Source organism: Staurois parvus, unplaced genomic scaffold, assembly GCF_062004578.1.
Source record: "Staurois parvus isolate SC_StPar_1 unplaced genomic scaffold, SC_StPar_1.0 ptg000172l, whole genome shotgun sequence".
Taxonomy (NCBI): domain Eukaryota; kingdom Metazoa; phylum Chordata; class Amphibia; order Anura; family Ranidae; genus Staurois; species Staurois parvus.
This window is the reverse complement of record NW_028317968.1, coordinates 11,666,639-11,686,798: the sequence shown is the minus strand read 5'-3', so window position 1 is coordinate 11,686,798 and position 20,160 is coordinate 11,666,639. Positions and strand designations below refer to the sequence as shown.

Sequence of the window (20,160 nt, the reverse complement as noted above, 5' to 3'; positions counted from 1 at the left end):
AGATGATATTACTGAACATGCTGCCTTCACTAACCCATCTGTGCCAGTGCTATTTAAACATACAGTACCTGAGAGCATTGAGAAGCCCTTCTGTGCTTGTTGATGGCTGGTCTTTCAGTACCTTGATGCAGCCTTTCATCTGCAAACAAAGGCAGCACTCATCCACTGTATATAGAGAACTGCATACAAGTTCTGTCTTTAATATGTGTGTGCTACCTGCACATGCAATGGATATTCAATAGAGTTGCCAGTTCATTTACAATGCTGTCATTTCTTCTGTTTGTAAGGATTTAGCACTTGTTGCGATGGTACTTAAATCGGAACGTTACACTTTCAATCAACATTAACTATTTTTAATACTTATGCTGCTAGCCTTAGTAGTAAATAGATAGGAAGGTATATTATATTTACTTGTTTTAAAAACTTTTTTCTTTTTTTTTCTTACATTTCTTCAGTTACTTTCTGGTTTCTGTCCTAGGCCAAAATGATATTATGCATCCTAGGAGTCTTCATTGGCATTTTTTTCTTTCATCTGGAAGAGGGGAGGAGTGGCTTTCTTAGCTAAGCACACCCTTCTGCCTGAGCTAAGGACAAATTGATTTCAGGAAGTGAATGCTACATGAATCATCTGCCCTTGCTCAAGATGGCCACAGCCAGGAATTTATGGGGGGTGATTTCTCAACAAAATAAAGCAGAGACATGGATTGATGGGTGGGTTTGCTTTGAATATGTCTTGAATATGAATTTGTTGGTTTGTGGTGCTCAGATAAAGTTCCATTTTAAGACCAATGTATAAATATAGGAATAATAGAGCTTCCATGCCTTACTTTATTTTTTTTAAGTTCTGGTTTCAGGGTTGTCATTCTAATCTTGGTTATAACTAAAGAGTCACTGGAACAAGCATGCTGTCAGTAAAGTATGAAAAATCTAAACTCCAATTCTGCATGCTCCTTTTAGATCAGAGACTTACAGTGAGGGCAGGATCAGGATGGCAGTCCTGAATGTTTCACTGATAAAAAACAAGTCAGCAATGACAGCTCCTATTTTTTTTTTTGCCATGACTGCATCCCTTTAAAGAAAACCTAACTTTGGCATTACCGTACATAATACAGTATATTGCCAAAAGTATTGGGACACCCCTCCAAATCACTGGATTCAGGTGTTTCAGTCACCTCCATGGCCACAGGTATATAAAATCAAGCACCTAGGCATGCAGACTGCTTCTACAAACATTTGTGAAAGAATGGGTCACTCTCAGGAGCAGTGAATTCAAGCATGGTACATGATAGGTTGCTACCTGTGCAATAAGTCCATCCATGAAATTTCCTTGCTACTAAATATTCCACGGTCAACTGTTAGCGGTATAACAAAGCGAACGCAGCTGAGAACAACAGCAACTCAGCCATAAAGTGCTAGGCCACATAAAATGACATAGCGAGTGCAGCGCATGCTGAAGCGCACAGTGTGCAGACGTGGTTTTGGTGGTTGCCAAGAGAATGTTGCTTAGCTGACTGCATTGTACCAAGTGTAAAGTTTGGTGGAGGGGGGGATTATGGTGTGGGGTTGTTTTGCAGGGTTTGGACTTGGCCCCTTCATTCCAGTGAAGGGAACTCTAATCCCCGGTTCACATATATGCGGCCGCGTTTTGCACGGGCACGAGAGCCCATTCATTTGAACGGACTCCCATGCCCGTGACATGCAGGAAAGAAGTCCCTTCACTTATTCCGAAAATGTAGCTCGCACAGGAACCTTGGTTCCCAGTATGGTTGCGTTTTCTAGTGTGGGCAGTGTGCCATAAGAACTAATGGCACCCACCCACGGGTCCGCATTTCTCTGTGTGGGTGGTGCAGCCGCACTATTTTCGTGCGGATCCGCAGCGGCAGCACCCACACAGATGTGAACCTAGCCTTAAGGCATCAGCATATCAAGACATTTTGGACAATTTCATGCTCCCAACTTTGTGGGAACAGTTTGGGGATGGCCCCTTCCTGTTTGAACGTGACTGCGCACCAGTGCACAAAGCAACGTCCATAAAGACATGGATGAGTGTGTTTAGGATGAAGGAACTTGACTGGCCTGCACTGAGTCCTGACCTCAACTCGCTAGAACACCTTTGGGATGAATTAAAGCGTAGACTGTGAGCCAGGCCTTCTCATCCAACTTCAGTGCCTGACCTCACAAATGCCCTTCTGGAAGAATGGTCAAACATTCCCATAGACACACTCCTAAACCTTGTGGACAGCCTTCCCAGAAGAGTTGAAGCTGTTATAGTTGCAAAGGGTGGGCTAACTCAATACTGAACCCCATGGACTAGGACTGGAATGCCATTAAAGTTCATGTGCGTGTATAAAGGCAGACCTCTCAATACTTTTGGCAATATAGGGTATTAGTTAATATGCACAGTACTTTTGGGAGCTGAGAAATACTTAAGGCTACATGCATACTAGTGTTTTTTGTTTAAAAATCATTAGCGTTTTATTAGCATTTTTACAGTACATGTAGAAAAAAAGCTAGAAAAAAGCTGTTAGGAGCGTTTAGCATTTTTTTTCTGCTGGGAAAAGGCTTTTTCTGCTTTTAGATGCTGAAGCTCAACAAATACTAATAGCCTAAAGTAGTGTGCATGGACACAGCGGATAATACTGTTTAGATTCTAAGAGCAAAAAAAATGCTAATAACAGCTTCTAGGATCTTAAAAACACGCTAGAGTGCATGGAGCCTAAAAAAATGATTAAAGTTACCATTGGCTATATAAATGTTCCATGGGAGAAAAGCAAAAAGGGGAATTCATAAAGAGTGTCTACAACTTTTTGAATTTGGTGCATGACCTATATAAACAGCCATACTGCCAGAAAAGTGGTGCAAATGCTTTATTGAATTTCTCCCAGTATCTGCACTTGCTGCTGACATGAAACTGCTAGCTGACTCTATGATGACCCAGTAGCCCTGTATATTTTTTCTGATCCAAAACAAATATTCGGGGCAGGAAAAGCTTCAGTACAATCATTCGGGGCAGGAAACGATTAAGGACAATCAGAAGTCATTACCTGCACACTTGCTTCTGGTCAGTGACTCAAAGTATTGAAGACAGAGGAACAGGATGACAACCAGACAACTACCATTTAGGGGAGTTCAGCAATAGTTTGACATTTTATGACTCAAAATTACCACTATGCATTATAAAATATACTACTCGCTTTAGTGTGCTGTGACTGACACTTTCACATTACAGATCTTTATATCACAGCTTTGCACTTAAATACTCACATCAATTTTAGAGGTTTTTGCAAATGCTCCAACAGGATGGACATGGTCATACAAGATAATTACACCAACCATGACTCGCATACAGAACAGCAAGGTCTCATTGCTGGTGAAACGGCTACGATAACCACTGGGAAAAGGAGGTATAAAATGAAAAAAAAAAAAAATTAAGAACATGGTATGCAGTGCATGTAAGGAAAATAAGGGGAAATAAATAGTTAGTTTTTTTTAACCCTTTCATGACCAGGAGTCTTTGTAAATTTCAGTATGTTTTAGGTATTTAATTATTTTGCCTATTACCACTTCAAAACTGGGCCAGTTCTGACATTTCTTACATACATATAAAAACCTGCATTTGTTTTGCTAAAAAATTACTTATAACCCCCAACCATCATATGTTTTATGAAACAAAGGCCGTGCAGAATAAAATGGTTGTAGCTGCAGTTTTTTAGGGCACACAACATTTACACAGTGGTTTATCAAATGCAAATTTTCAGGAAAAAATTAATTTTAATCAATTTTAGTGTACACAAACACAACATGATACCCATTTTTTTTAAATATAAAAGATTGTTATGCAAAGTAAATAGATACTAAATATGTCACACTTTAAAATTGTGCATGCCTGTGGAATGATGACAAGTTACATTAAAGTACAAAGGATAAGTTCATCTTTGGGAAAATGTTTCTGCTTTTTAGAGTGGAAAATGTAACGTTCCCACTCCCGCTGCTCTCCCCCCGAACCTTCTCCTCTGTGACAAGGAGCTGGGGATCTTCCCGACCTGCTGTCACAATTTGAAAACTGCGTGGCCGTGTCTTTCATTCACAGAGTTCTGTGAATGAATGCTTTTGCAGCTGATGGCTTGTAGTTCTCAATGAACTGTGAGGGTGCTGGTGAGTGCTCTCATAGTCCATTGAGCTTCCTGGACTAAAGTGACCATATTGGAGGTACAGGCAGACCGTTACACTGAAAAACTGCAGGAGCCTCACATTGCACCTCCAATCTGCTGCTTGCAGGTGCAGTGCTTTACAGGCTCCTAAGAAAAAAAAATAACCAATTTTTTTTACCTGCGAAAAATGTGCATTTAATATTTTTTATTTAAATAAGTGAAGTTATCCTTTAAGTTATCTATAGGTGATGCTTTAAAACCCTAAAGATTAAAGAGGTCTGGCCCTAGAATTATTGCTTTCACTCTGACGTTTGTGACAATACCTCACATGTGGTACAAAAACTATGTATATACAGTGGGGCAAAAAAGTATTTAGTCAGCCACGAATTGTGCAAGTTCTCCCACTTAAAAAGATGAGAGAGGCCTGTAATTGGCATCATAGGTAGACCTCAACTATGAGAGACAAAATGAGAAAAAAAATCCAGACAATCACATTGGCTGATTTGGAAAGAATTTATTTGCAAATTATGGTGGAAAATAAGTATTTGGTCAATATCAAAAGTTCATCTCAATACTTTGTTATATATCCTTTGTTGGCAATGACAGAGGTCAAACGTTTCCTGTAAGTCTTCACAAGGTTGGCACACACTGTTGCTGGTATGTTGGCCCATTCCTCCATGCAGATCTCCTCTAGAGCAGTGATGTTTTGGGGCTGTTGCTGGGCAACACAGACTTTCAACTCCCTCCAAAGGTTTTCTATGGGGTTGAGATCTGGAGACTGGCTAGGCCACTCCAGGACCTTGAAATGCTTCTTACGAAGCCACTCCTTCGTTGCCCGGGCGGTATGTTTGGGATCATTGTCATGTTGGAAGACCCAGCCACGTTTCATCTTCAATGCCCTTGCTGATGGAAGGAGGTTTGCACTCAAAATCTCACGATACATGGCCTCATTCATTCTGTCCTGTACATGGATCAGTCGTCCTGGTCCCTTTGCGGAGAAACAGCCCCAAAGCATGATGTTGCCACCCCCATGCTTCACAGTAGGTATGGTGTTCTTTGGATGCAACTCAGCATTCTCTCTCCTCCAAACACAACAAGTTGTGTTTCTACCAAACAGTTCTATTTTGGTTTCATCTGACCATATGACATTCTCCCAATCCTCTTCTGGATCATCCAAATGCTCTCTAGCAAACTTCAGACGGGCCCGGACATGTACTGGCTTAAGCAGGGGGACACGTCTGGCACTGCAAGATCTGAGTCCCTGGCGGCGTAGTGTGTTACTGATGGTAGCCTTTGTTACGTTGGTCCCAGCTCTCTGCAGGTTATTCACTAGGTCCCCCCGTGTGGTCCTGGGATTTTTGCTCACCGTTCTTGTGATCATTTTGACCCCACGGGGTGAGATCTTGCGTGGAGCCCCAGATCGAGGGAGATTATCAGTGGTCTTGTATGTCTTCCATTTTCTAATCATCAGTGGTCTTGTATGTCTTCCATTTTCTAATTATTGCTCCCACAGTTGATTTGTTCACACCAAGCTGCTTGCCTATTGCAGATTCAGTCTTCCCAGCCTGGTGCAGGTCTACAATTTTGTTTCTGGTGTCCTTCGACAGCTCTTTGGTCTTCACCATAGTGGAGTTTGGAGTGTGGCTGTTTGAGGTTGTGGACAGGTGTCTTTTATACTGATAACAAGTTCAAACAGGTGCCATTGATACAGGTAATGAGTGCAGGACAGAGGAGCCTCTTAAAGAAGAAAGTACAGGTCTGTGAGAGCCAGAAATCTTGCTTGTTTGTAGGTGACCAAATACTTATTTTCCACCATAATTTGCAAATAAATTCTTTCCAAATCAGTTAATGTGATTGTCTGGATTTTTTTTTCTCATTTTGTCTCTCATAGTTGAGGTCTACCTATGATGCCAATTACAGGCCTCTCTCATCTTTTTTAAGTGGGAGAACTTGCACAATTGGTGGCTGACTAAATACTTTTTTGCCCCACTGTATGACTACGCGATCTTCGTGTACATTTGCTTGAGTGCAAGGGAACAAGGGCGCTTTAAATTTTTATTTTATGATCTTTAAATCCATTTTTTTATCAACTTTATTGCTATTACAAGGGATGAACATCATCCCTTGTGATTGGTGAACGGAAGTTCCTCCTTCATCTCTATGATCAGCCAGTGCGGACCACCCACAGAGCCCCAGGCTTCCTGGTGGGATGGACAGCCTGGAAATGGCAGCATGAGTTTGATGAGGATGCCCCTTCCGCTGCTTATAAAAGTGATCCAGCAGCTGTTTAGCTGCTCAGATCACTTTTACAAGAAAGGGCACTAAAGAATGATATCAGGATCTGCAGCCATAATCCTGATATCACCACTTCCCAACAAGGAGGTATGTATACGTATGTCAGTTGGGAAGTAGTTGAAATTATTTTTACATGGTCTAGATAGGGACATTTAAGGCTAATTTGACAAATAATGTCAATGCTGTATGGTCAATAAACAAGTGGGCATATTTTAGATTTCTAGATGTTTTGTACATTGGCATTTTCCAGTACAATTGCTGTAATTGACAATATGTTACCACATCACATGGGGGACTAATAGGATAAAAAAAGAAATGCAACAATGTCAAACAAGAATAGCATAGCTCACACAGCAGTCCGATGTTATCTAAATTGAAATACATGAGTGAAATTTGACATCAACATGGCAGAAGAAGTAGGCGTGGGTTGTCTTCATGTGACTTTAGGATACTTACGGATTCTCAAGCATAACTCTGCAAACACATGCCATAGTACTTAAACAGTCTGTTGTGTCCTCAATCGGCAAAGACTTGTTCTGCAGAGGTACAGAAAAGCCATATAACTATATATTCAGATCAACACATACATTCCAGTACATTGTGTGAACTAGGTGCATGCAATTAGTCTCTATTGCTGTAGTTCTCACATAGTGTACTAATCTATGTACAGGGGAAACCTATACAGTTTTTGCACTGGCATAATTTCTCTTTTCTATCTGTTATGCTGGCCATACATAGGTCGAAATTCGACCGATTTTTCATCAGAAAATCGGACCTAAGAATAATCGGCTGATTTTCGCTCTGTTAGAGGGTCAATGGCACCGGCTGATTTTTATGGCTCCTCCCCTTTTCAGTGATCGGGCATGTTGGAAAATTCATGAAAAATGACCGATTTTCAACTCGATGGTCAAATAGTACGATTGTTTTTCCGAAAAGAATATGCGCATGAGCCGTGACCTGGAAGGAACAGAAGTTTCGCCTGTTATATGGGGTGAACTTTATGACTTGGTCGGCAGATTTTCGAATCATTAATGGCACCATCGGATTACCGAGCGAACAACGTTTTTGATTTTCGGCTGTAAAATTATTTGGAATTCGACCCATGTATGGCATGCATTACTCTCACCTCAGAGACAAACTTGGTAGTTGCATTGCTCAGCGTTTTCAGCATAGGTGTAGCATCCGCATAGAACAAAGACATGCGATTTGCCATCTCATTGTTTACATCACACTCCGCATCCACCTGAGGTGTAGAGAAAGAATATAGGCTTTAAACAAGGATGCTAACATGGCGGAAGAAATTCTTCAGCAGGGTCATGTCACAGACCTTACCTGGAAGTTATTTAGTCGATTACGACTCACAGTCCGCCTGTAATAACTAAAGTCGTTTTGTATAGCTGGATTTGTCATCTGAAGAAAACAGATGTAGAGAAAGTTTATCTGTCAAACAAAAGTCTTTTGTGACTTATCTGTCCATTATATTTAAAATGGCCTCTTCCCATTACAGATTTCTGCTTAGGTGGTTACCATAACTAGATATCTGTCCTTATCAATTAATTAACCATTCTTTAAATTGCTAACCTGTAGCTTAAAGTGTACATAAACTAAATATACTATATAAGCTATGTATGTAGTATATTACTGAAAGCATTTTATTCTATCAGTATAAGTGTAAAAATAGCTTGATCATGTCAGAAAGGGCAGTGAGAGGGATTTGGCTGTTTAGCAAAAGGCAACTGGACAGTGCTGACACTGCTCCGTTCACAGCAATGCTGTTAATGTTGCAGGGTCTTTAAAGTGACAAAACTTTGAGACATGCATGTATTGCTGCTGAGTACTTCTCTTTTACGTTAACACACACTAGACTTCATGAGTTAGCATGTGGGCAAAATTATTTTTGATCGTAGGCCAACTGAAACAGCATAAAATAACTTCCTTATATTTTGTGGAAATACAAAAATGTACAGGATTCTTCAATCCAGTAATACTCTAAGCCAGGGGTGGGCAACTGTGGCCCTCCAGTTGTTGGTAAACTACAAGTCCCATCATGCCTCTGCCTTTGGGAGTCATGCTTGTAACTGTCAGTTTTGCAATGCCTCATGGGACTTGTAGTTCTACAACAGCTGGAGGGCCACAGTTGCCCACCCCTGCTCAACACTGTGTGGACTGGTTGCCGATGTGGGAATCCACAGACAGCGCAGGACTGACATTCATTCTGAATGGCACCCCCCACACATCTCAACCTGGAGCACGTTTGCAGGAATTTCAGGGAAATATCATGGTCAAAAGGACCATGCGATTTCCCTGTGGGCCACGTTTTGAAAAAGGTACATGCACTTTTTTTTGCAGGAAAATGCAGGAATGGCAGCCCATTCAAATAAATGGGATAATTTGGGTATAAACTGCTTACACGGTGGTATAGGGTTCCGCTCATCCTGCATAAGATCTTCCCTGAGGCCACGAAGGTATGCTGGCGCTGTATGGAGGAGGATGGCTCGCTCTTGCATATCTTTTGGTCTTGTAGGAAATTGACTACCTTTTGGGCGCAGGTTAGGGAACTTATTAAATGCCTAACTGAGTTTGATCTGGGGTATGACCCTGCCGAATATCTGCTGCTCTTTCTAGGAAACATTTCAAACGCTCTTTGTTGGTGCATTTGCTCCTCAATGCTGCTCGGGCCTGTATACCGGATCTCTGGAAGCAGGAGGCTCCCCCCTCTATTTCTATGTGGTTATCTAGGGTGAAGGACATACACTCAATGGAAAATATTATGGAGGCGGCTCGGGGTCAAGAGGCCCAGTTTTGCCATAGATGGATCCACTGGTCTCTCTTTACCTGCTCAAGTGAATATGATTCCCTGCTGCGCTCGATGGCTTGAAGTCCCTTCGTCATTCTCTTTTTGCCCCTTTGCTGTGGCTTTTATCCCTTCTTCCTTTCTCTGTTGTATTCCCCCCCCACCCTTTTTTTTCCTTTTTCTATTTCTCTTCTTTCTTCCCTCTCCCTTCTTTCCTTTTTTTTTATTTTTTTTTTCCTGTTTTGGATGCTGTTAGTGTTTGCTTATGGTTAGCAGACTGGTCTGTTTGTATTGACTCGTGGCCTAGTGTATTACACTATGCTGTTTTTGAGGATGGCAATTTGATTTTTTATGTATCTGGACTGAATCTGGTTTGTTGTCTTTTATGGCAGCATCCACCTACTTGCCTTATTGTTGTATGTTTGTTCTGTGAAAAAGCTATATAAATAAAGAATGTTAAAAAAAAAATGGGCTGCTGTGCTGGCGCAAACGCAGGCCGCATGGCCCGCACAAGTGTGAACCAGGATTCAAAAAGGATGGGATTAATAACATGGCTTGATTTGCTCATATTTCACTTTTACCCTGCATGTATAACAGCTGTTAGCTAAAAGGGTGCCGAATCCATGGTATTAACAGGAACCCCTTCATTAATAATTTTATTATTTGCCATGCATTGACGTGGTTAGAGGAAGACGTGTCCATAGATTTGACTTTGCCTTACTCTTAGAGGTTGTATGACCTCCTATATAAATACAACATAATTATTATTTCCTGTATAAATATAACCTTGATATACTATGCGGTTACTTACAGATTATACAAAGAACCAGATCTGCAATTGATCCCCTGAAAGGAGTTTAGTATTCTAATGCCCTCATTATAAACATACCTTCACTGGGTCCAGTTACAATCCAATTAACCTACTAACATCGCTATTGTATAGGGAGTGAAAGAATAATAAAATGTTTCTAAAATGGTGTGGAATTCCTAAAAAAAAAAAAAAAAAAAACATTTCTGAACACATTGCAGGATGTGTGATGCCAGCCAGTGATCTCATACCTTGAGCTCATCAAAGCTGAGGGTAAAATGCAGGATTTCAGCAAACTGCTTGGCCAGGGCCTGCTCTCTCTCCAGGTGTTGGGTTGGAGCATACGGAGGTGACGTAAGTGCTTCCAGCAGGCTGTGCAGTGCATTTTCTATGGACAACAAATATTGACAGCAGAGAGAGTTGGTAAACCGCAGAAATCAGGCTAATATATTCTTAAGGGATTTTATAAGAGATATGTCAATAATAGAGTACTATAATTTTGTAGAAAATAACACTAATCCTTTGCATTGCAGCACAATGACTTTGGATGCCAAGCTTAGTAGTCACAAAAAAAAATAATAAACACAAAATTGTAAAGAGTATAAAGAGCATAATAAATACAAATTACCAAGTCGTAGAGAGAATTCATAGAAGCGTTTAAGTTTGGCTACTAGAGGACATACAGCCCGCCATGCCTCTTCCTGTAGATGCAAATCCAGTGGATTCTGTATTGCCTGAATAAAACACAGGAAAATACTGTATTTTTACTTATCTGCATCTGTACATATGAAACAAGAACATGTCTAAAAAAAAAAAAAATAGAACATTTGTTCACTTCAGCCACAATGGAGCTTCTAAAAACTGAACTTCTCATAAACCTATCCCACCTACTATAATCCCCTAAACTAAACTTCCCTAACCACTCCTTCCCAGCAAACAAGAATGTACCTGTATACCAAGGATCCCTGTATCAATCTATATCACCCCATTCAAGTTGGGGGGAGGAGGACAACAAGGGTTAGGTAAAAGCATACCTTTATTGTAGCTAGCAAACCTCCTTTCTTACTAAGGGCTAGTTCACACCAGCTACCACGTTACAACGAAGCGGCGGGTGTGCAGTGGGATTGTCTCAGTGCCGATGCACCAATCTTGGTGCATCACTTTGTTCACCTTGTTTTTTTTTTTTTAAATTAACCACTTCCTGTCCGGACACTTTTACCCCCTTTCTGTCCAGGGCAATTTCCAGCTTTCAGCGCTATCACACTTTGAATGACAATTGCGCGGTCATGCAACACTGTAACCATATGAATTTTTTACCATTTTTTTGAGACAGATATTATTTTGGTGGTATTTATTTACCGCTGGGATTTTAATTTTTTTTGCTATGTAAATGAAAAAGTCAAAAAATTTTGAAAAAAAGTGTTTTTCTTATAAAATTTTGCAAATAAATAATCTTTCATCATAAATCTTGGCCAAAATGTATTCCGTTATCTTTTTAGTAAAAAAAAAAAAATAAGCCAAATTAGTTTATAACCAAAAATTATCATTTTTAAACTTTATTTTACATTTTTATTTTATTTTTTTATATTATTATTTATGTTTTTTTTGTTTTTTTTAAACATACATACCATGGTGACACTGTACTAATTATGGGGGGTGATGAAGATTTTTTTTTTTTTTTACACTGATTGCTTTTACACCCATATAGGATATAAAAGCAATCATTTCTCTTTCTCTCTGTCTGCATTCTTGCAACCATTGAAAACTACTGAGTGAGCTGTGATTGGTCACAGCTTGTCACATGGTACAAGGCTGTTGTGAATATTGCTGTTGTGATCATTCACAGATTTCACACGTAGTAAGCAATGATGTCACAAGTGACATCTTGCTTACTACTCTGCATGTGATACAGTCATGGCCGAAATTGTTGGCACCCTTGATATTTTTCCTGAAAATCAAGTATTTCACACAAAAAAGGTATTGCATTAACACATGTTTTGCTATACACATGTTTATTCCCTTTGTATGTATTGGAACAAATATAAAACAGAGGCAGAAAAGCAAATATGACATAATGTCACACAAAACCCCAAAAATGGGCTGGACAAAAGTATTGGCACCCTTAACTTAATATTTGGTTGCACACCCTTTGGAAAACATAACTGAAATCAGTTGCTTCCTATAACCATCAATAAGCTTCTGACACCTCTCACCCGGAATTTTGGACCACTCTTCCTTTGCAAACAGCTCCAGGTCTCTCTTATTGGAAGGACACCTTTTCCCAACAGCAATTTTAAGATCTCTCCACAGGTGTTCAATGGGATTTAGATCTGGGCTCATTGCTGGCCACTTCAGAACTCTCCAGCGCTTCTTTGCCATCCATTTCTGAGTGCTTTTTGACGTATGTTTGGGGTCATTGTCCTGCTGGAAGACCCAGGATCTTGGACGCAAACCCAGCTTTCTGACACTGGGCCCTACAGTGCGACCCAAAATCCTTTGGTAATCCTCAGATTTCATGATGCCTTGCACACAGTCAAGGCACCCAGTGCCAGAGGCAGCAAAACAACCCCAAAACATCATTGAACCTCCACCATATTTTACCGTAGGTACTGTGTTTTGTTCTTTGTAGGCCTCATTCCGTTTTCGGTAAACAGTAGAATGATGTGCTTTACCGAAAAGCTCTATCTTGGTCTCATCTGTCCACAAGACGTTTTCCCAGAAGGCTTTTGGCTTACTCAAGTACATTTTGGCAAACTGTAGTCTTGCTTTTTTATGTCTCTGTGTCAGCAGTGGGGTCCTCCTGGGTCTCCTGCCATAGCGTTTCATTTCATTTAAATGTCGACGGATAGTTCGCGCTGACACTGATGCTCCCTGAGCCTGCAGGACAGCTTGAATGTCTTTGGAACATGTTTGGGGCTGCTTATCCACCATCCGGACTATTCTGCGTTGCAATCTTTCATCAATTTTCCTCATCCGTCCACGACCAGGGAGATTAGCTACAGTGCCATGGGTTGCAAACTTCTTGATAATGTTGCGCACTGTGGACAAAGGCAAATCTAGTTCTCTGGAGATGGACTTGTAACCTTGAGATTGTTGATATTTTGCCACAATTTTGGTTCTCAGGTCCTCAGACAGTTCTCGTCTCCTCTTTCTGTTGTCCATGCTTAGTGTGGCACAGACAGACACACAATGCAAAGGTTAAGTGAACGTCTCTCCTTTTTATCTGCTTTCAGGTGTGATTTCTATATTGCCCACACCTGTTACTTGCCCCAGGTGAGTTTACAGGAGCATCACATGCTTGTAACATTCTTATTTATCCGCAGTTGTGAAAGGGTGCCAATACTTTTGTCCAGCCCATTTTTGGAGGTTTGTGTGACATTATGTCGAATTTGCTTTCTTTCCTCCCTTTTTTTGTTTTGTCCCAATACACACAAAGGGAATAAACATGTGTATAGCAAAACATGTGTTAATGCAATACGTTTCGTGAGAAATACATGATTTCCTGGAGAAATATCAAGGGTGCCAACAATTTCGGCCATGACTGTATGTGATCGGGACCTTGTACAGAGGTCCCATCCGACCATTGGTGCTCCACTCTGTCCGGAGGACACAGCGGGCATCGAGTTGCGGTGCTGCGCGCTCTCAGGGAGCGTGCACAGCTAGAAATGGCGGGTGCCGTTTATGAACAGCAACCCGCCCCTGGAGTGCCACCATCCTGCCGTTTATAAACAGCAGGCGGACAGCAAGTGGTTAAATTAACTTCATTGAAATGTCACAAAGACATTTAAGTTCCATTGCTGGTCGTGTGGTCCAAGGCAGTGGATGGCATGCAGTACTTTTCTCACTGAGTGCGCAACATTGCAACGCGGTTGTGTGAACCTGACACTCCAGAGAACAGGCAATTCACCTTGTCATGCTGTGGGACTGAACTTAAATATTATTATTATACAGGATTTATATAGTGCCAACAGTTTGCTCAGCGCTTTACAATATAACGGGAGACAATACAGCAACAATACAGTTCAATACAAGAGGGATAGGAGGGCCCTGCTCCTTGGAGCTTACAATCTAGGATAGCCGCCCAATGCAGCCCCACCATATCTGTGTGAATTTAGTGTTTCTTCTTCCAAGTCAGAGGTTAAGCAGACCACCACACAAACAGTAGCCTTAGACTTTTCTGTTTTGTTATCCAATACATGTTTGTGCCTAATTTGATGTTGTAAATGTTTATTTGTTTTGGGGTGCTTTCATTATGCTAACATCATCCATTTTAATGCATTTTTTAAAAAATGTATTTCATGTGCACACAATATATTAGCTTCTATTAGTAGTGGTGAAACTCGCTGCTATGAGTAAGGCCATACTGGCAGAAACATGTTAGCAACTCTACAATGCCTTGTATATAAGCTGGAAAAGACATAAAGGTACTATTTTTCCTTTTGGTTGGATGATTGAGAGGCTGCAAGGAGCCTGAATGAGCACCAATAGTGGATGAAACCTGATAGTGGAGGTAGAGCGCTTTAATCCCTCTTGTTTTAAACTGTTGGTTGGCTTGGGCATTATATGTGTCCTTTAACTCTAACAAAGAGTCATAAAGATGTTTTGTATTAAAAGAAAGAAATAGCACAGAAAGAACAAAGCGATGAACTCTTGCTGGTGTTATATACACATAGCAGACCCACTACAATTCTAAGGTATTATTTGATTTTGAGTGGTCTTTGGGCATACAATAATTCTAAAATCTGTTGACACATAGCTTTCAATGTGCTTTGGTTTGAATGAATGCTGGGCTTTTCTGATCAGGCAAAGCTGTAACATTGCCAAAGTACCCCACTTTCCCACACACATTCCCATTTGCAGTGAGGCAGTTCATCATAGTAATGAGCCAATAGGAATGTTAGGGGGCATGGCTTAGAAAGCAGATCCAACATTACCCAGCAGTGCCAGAAGAGCTTTGCCTGATAAGAATGGCCCCACATTCCGGCAAAGTAGAGAATGCTGAAAGATGCTACAATTACATGATACTCCAGCTTTGCGTATTCTTAAAGTTGTCTTTTTAAACACTTACCAGCTTGTAAAAACAAAGAATACAATTAGATTGTGTGAAATCCTTGCTTTGCCATTCTCCCTCCTATGAGAAACATTCACTTTTTTGCTTTGAGTATTACTTTGAGTATTACTTTGAGTAGTGTTGCCACATGTCCCTTCACAGAAATATGAAATGTAAGGGGCCAGGTAACAAAATCTAAGATCTCTAGTAGGAAATCTCCTCATTAGTTACTTGGGAGATTCAACAAGCCACCAAGTAATCAAATCAAGCCTGCCAGAAGCCAAGGAAAAAGGAGAAATCCGTTTAGATTAGATTAATTCTTTAACCCTCCCCTAAGCTTTTTTAAAAATGTACTGATTAGATTCCAGTAAAAGTATACGTTTTAAAAAGTGTCCAGAGGTGGACCACAAACAGGCACAGAAAAGAAGCAGACGTTAACTTTATAGGTCATCAGCATTGATTTCTCACACTGTGCACCAGTACATTGTTCGTGTGGGCAAAGATGGAGGTTATGTAAACACACACAAGTCAAAGTCAAATGCCAATGGGTGGATCTGGCATTCAGAACAGGTACAAAAATATATTTTTAGCAACAAAGTACAATTAAATAAACTTGTGGAGATTTAGTAAAGTCTGAGCAAAGAAAATGAGCAGAAGTGTAGTTAAAGATCCACTCCAGACTAAAGATACTTTTTCACTATATCCCCTTCACGGCCACCTCTAACCCATTGCAATAAGCATTTTCCCTCCTTATATACTCGCCTAAGTCCTCCCTCTAGGAACCTTGTCACTGCCGATTCCAGAGGAGGGGACCGTTGATACCTCCACTGAGATCACCGGTCTTCTGATCTCCCTTTTATTACTGTAAGTAGTCCTCTCATATCTCCATTACCTTCCAATCTAGTGCTTCTTCCTCCGATCCCTCACCCTTTTCCTGCCACCAGAACTAGTGTACCTATTGGAAGATTTCCCCTCTAATCCTGTTCTGGTGACAACCCAAAAGTTGGGATTTCTTTCACTTTCAGTGATAACAGTAAACATGACAAATGGAGAGGCTGAATCCACCTAACAGAGGCACAGGCAGTGATAAAACCTGGCAGGGGTTCTAATCCCTCCCCTCACAAAAAAAAAGTTTTGCCTTTGTTTATAATTGACCAGATTGTCTGGTTGTCTTATATGGAAGAATTTTATTAAATGGTATGTACCATATTTTTTGCTCCATAAGACGCACTCCCCCCCCCCCCTGCAAAAATGGGGAAAATTGTCTGTGTGTCTTATGGAGCGGCCAGCCCGGTATTCTCCCCTTCGCCGCCGCTGTGTTAGAATACCGGGCCGACTGCTCGGCTCTTCTATGCAGCAGAACCTACTCCTCGATCCTACCTGTTCCTGGGTCCAGCTGTGTCCTCATCACCGCTGGTTTCACCGGCTGTCTTCTCTCACCGGCACCTGGCTGCGACAGCTTGCGGCTTCACAGACAGGTGCCCACTGCGCATGCGTGAGAAGTGCTGCGCTTTGTGGATGGCCATGTAGTCTTCTGGGACCTGTCACGTCTCCCAGAATACTACGAGGAGGGAGGGAGGGCAACTTCCGCTTCCAATAGCCTAGGCGACCACAGCGGAAGTGGGAGCGTGTACCTGTCAAATTCGGGTACCTACTCCCACCGCTCTCCAAAGGTCTGCAGTCTCTGGTCATCCCATTTACTAAGTCCGCAGTCTCTGGTCATCCCATTTACTAAGTCCGCAGTCTCTGGTCATCTCCTGTACTATGTCCGCAGTATCTGGTCATCCCATTTACTAAGTCTGCAGTCTCTGGTCATATCCTGTACTATGTCCGCAGTCTCTGGTCATATCCTGTGCTATGTCCGCAGTCTCTGGTTATATCCTGTACTATGTCCGAAGTCTCTGGTCATCTCCTGTACTATGTCCGCAGTCTCTGGTCATATCCTGTACTATGTCCGCAGTCTCTGGTCATCTCCTGTACTATGTCCGCAGTCTCTGGTCATCTCCTGTACTGTGTCCGCAGTCTCTGGTCATCTCCTGTACTGTGTCCGCAGTCTCTGGTCATCTCCTGTACTGTGTCCGCAGTCTCTGGTCATCTCCTGTACTGTGTCCGCAGTCTCTGGTTATATCCTGTACTGTGTCCGCAGTCTCTGGTCATATCCTGTACTGTGTCTGCAGTCTCTGGTCATCTCCTGTACTGTGTCCGCAGTCTCTGGTCATCTCCTGTACTATGTCTGCAGTCTCTGGTCATCTCCTGTACTGTGTCCGCAATCTCTGGTCATCTCCTGTACTGTGTCCGCAGTCTCTGGTCATCTCCTGTAGTATGTCCGCAGTCTCTGGTCATCTCCTGTAGTATGTCCGCAGTCTCTGGTCATCTCCTGTAGTATGTCCGCAGTCTCTGGTCATCTCCTGTAGTATGTCCGCAGTCTCTGGTCATCTCCTGTAGTATGTCCGCAGTCTCTGGTCGTCTCCTGTAGTATGTCCGCAGTCTCTGGTCGTCTCCTGTACTGTGTCCGCAGTCTCTGATCGTCTCCTGTACTATGTCTGCAGTCTCTGGTCGTCTGCTGTACTATCTTCGCAGTCTCTAGTCATCTTCTGTACTATCTTCGCAGTCTCTGGTCGTCTCCTGTACTGTGTCCGCAGTCTCTGATCGTCTCCTGTACTATGTCTGCAGTCTCTGGCCATCTCCTGTAGTACATCCACAGTCTCTGGTCGTTTCCTGTACTATGTCTGCAGTCCATTGGTTCAGAATATATTTTTTTTCTTGTTTTTCTCCTCTAAACACTAGGTGCGTCTTATGGAGTGAAAAATATGGTAAATCCTAACAATGAACCTCTCGTATATAGTCCTTTTTGGTCTTTTAAATATACCAATGAAAGCATTTTGTTATATCTGTCTAATTAGTGTAAACAAATATTTGTTGAATCCACCAGAAATCTTGCAAGCCTTTGACTTCTTGTGCTCTCTATGTTGACTGGTATTGTTTCTAGCTACATCTGTGAGCTACAAAACACCTCACCTCAATGTCACGGAGAACAGGAGAGGTGAGTCTATTCTGTAGTCCGTCGTCCAGTGACAAAGCTGCTTCTCTATGGATACATGAAGTAGCTTTTGCTGACTGTTGGACAGGCTGGTCGCTGCACTGACACAGACATATATGTTTTCTTGTTTGAACCACCAACTGTTTTGTACCTATGTGGTTCAACATGATGGAAAACCTTCATCATTTACTTTGATTGGACCCTGAAGCCTTGTGGTTTTTCATACAGTCCATTAGTGTGAAAAATCTGCGGCATCCTTTGCTCTCCAATAGCTAGAGGTCAGTCCTGTGGTTTGGGGGAGACCCTCATCCCTCATGAAATAAGACAATTTTGTATCTTTGGTCCTACATAACCACCTTGACGTTCCCTCCGATGAAGATTCGATGTCAAGAATTGAAATGTGTTGGGGTTATCCTATGTATTATTATTTTCCTATGCTGCATGGTGGTTTCTATGCATTATTATGGACCCATTTCCTATAATGTGTTTATATGTACAGTGTTTTAATACCTATTGTAATAAAAGTCTCAATTATTAAGATTGTCCTAATTAGTGTTTGGTGCCGTTTAAAATCCTTTCCTCTTCTTTTTTTTTTTTTTTTTTGCTATTTCTTCAGTTTTCTTTCTCTATAGATACAGGACAGTGTGTAAATGTTATCAGCTTAGGACAGGAAGTTTGTTACTGGCAAGATCACGCGGAACATATAAAGTAAAAGAACCCTGAAAGAGGAAAACGAATGTAGCTTCCAGGGGCGGACTGACCATTTGGAAACTCGGGCAATGCCCGAGCACCCGGGGTCAGTAGGGGGCCCCATGAGATGCCCCTGGTACCTTTTTCATAGGCTTTTTTAGTTTGGGCAAGGACACAGGGGCCCCATGATCCCCTATTGCCTGGGGGGCCCCATGAGTTGTCAGTCCGCCCCTGGTAGCTACCACATCTTAAAGCTTGGTGAGCTGCAATATATTCCATTTTGTTCTTGGATTTTGATAAACGTTAGGCTTGCATGAAAATCGTTAGGAAAAATGTTTTGTAGTCTTGAAAGACTATGCCACTTAGGCCTTGATAAAGGGGTTCTCCAAGGCCCCGAAACATGACTTTTATGCTGGCTTAATAAAGATTCCAAAACCAAACTAAACAGTCCTGGATAAAATCGTTAACATTCTAAATGAGTCAACAACACTATCTGTATGGGTACTTTGCTGCAAATTTGGTAGTCAGATGCTGTACAGTGTGCGTTGTAGTATATGACTTCGCATGTATGTCTAACACAAATGCAAGATAACACATGGCAGAGATGAATACTTGTAAAATCATTTATCCATGTTCTGGTATACATACACATTTTAGATAAAAAAAGCAAAATAGCAATTTAGCAATCATTCTCTATATTGGGGATTATTCAGTTAGGTAAAGATAAATGTATGGAGTACAGTGGTCTAACAAGCACTGGTCTGATTCTAGGGAACCTAAATCTAATTGGTTGCTGGATTGCTATATTTTGCACATCAACCTGATTTTGGCGTTGTCTAAGGCTTCATTGGCACGGGCATTTAGCCACACTGCAAATCCTATTGCCAAGAATCTACTAATTCCTGCAACTGGAATCGATAGCTGCAACCACTTAACCCATACACTGCAATGACAGGCTGTACAGGCTTGGCAGCCTCGACTATACACATGCAGCTGTCAATCCCAGCTGCAGGAATCGGTAGACGCTTGCTGCTGGGATTCAGATCATGGCTAAATGCCCTTGTGAATGGAGCCTAAGGCCTTGTTCACACGGGCGTACTACAACATACACCCATGCGAGGGCTGTGTTTTCCCATGTACTTAGGGCAGACTATGCGATTGGGGTTGTGCACCCACACTTGCATGGCTGTCAAATTGGGAGCAGTAGCTGTGTTCCTGCAGCCGCTGAATCCCATTAACATAAACGGGACAGTCTGTACAGAGACAGGGGCGTCCATAGGGTTGGTGTCACCTGGTGCTATGACACTTCTCCGAAAATCCCCGCAGAATGGA

General features: G+C 41.7%; 1 protein-coding gene across 5 annotated transcripts in view; it reads right to left on the bottom strand.

Annotated features, from left to right (window-relative positions):
* Positions 1 to 20,160, bottom strand: part of LOC149462654 (CYFIP-related Rac1 interactor A-like) — a 63,412-nt gene that overhangs the window by 2,102 nt on the left and 41,150 nt on the right. For all 5 annotated transcript variants that reach the window (XM_089676682.1, XM_089676681.1, XM_089676685.1 and 2 more), the window contains 7 exons: positions 10,677 to 10,782; positions 10,300 to 10,436; positions 7,779 to 7,856; positions 7,573 to 7,689; positions 6,903 to 6,982; positions 3,265 to 3,391; positions 69 to 139 (listed from right to left, as the gene is read on the bottom strand). In XM_089676682.1, the coding sequence (XP_089532808.1) occupies positions 69 to 139; positions 3,265 to 3,391; positions 6,903 to 6,982; positions 7,573 to 7,689; positions 7,779 to 7,856; positions 10,300 to 10,436; positions 10,677 to 10,782 (716 nt within the window). The remainder of the gene's footprint in view (positions 1 to 68; positions 140 to 3,264; positions 3,392 to 6,902; positions 6,983 to 7,572; positions 7,690 to 7,778; positions 7,857 to 10,299; positions 10,437 to 10,676; positions 10,783 to 20,160) is intronic.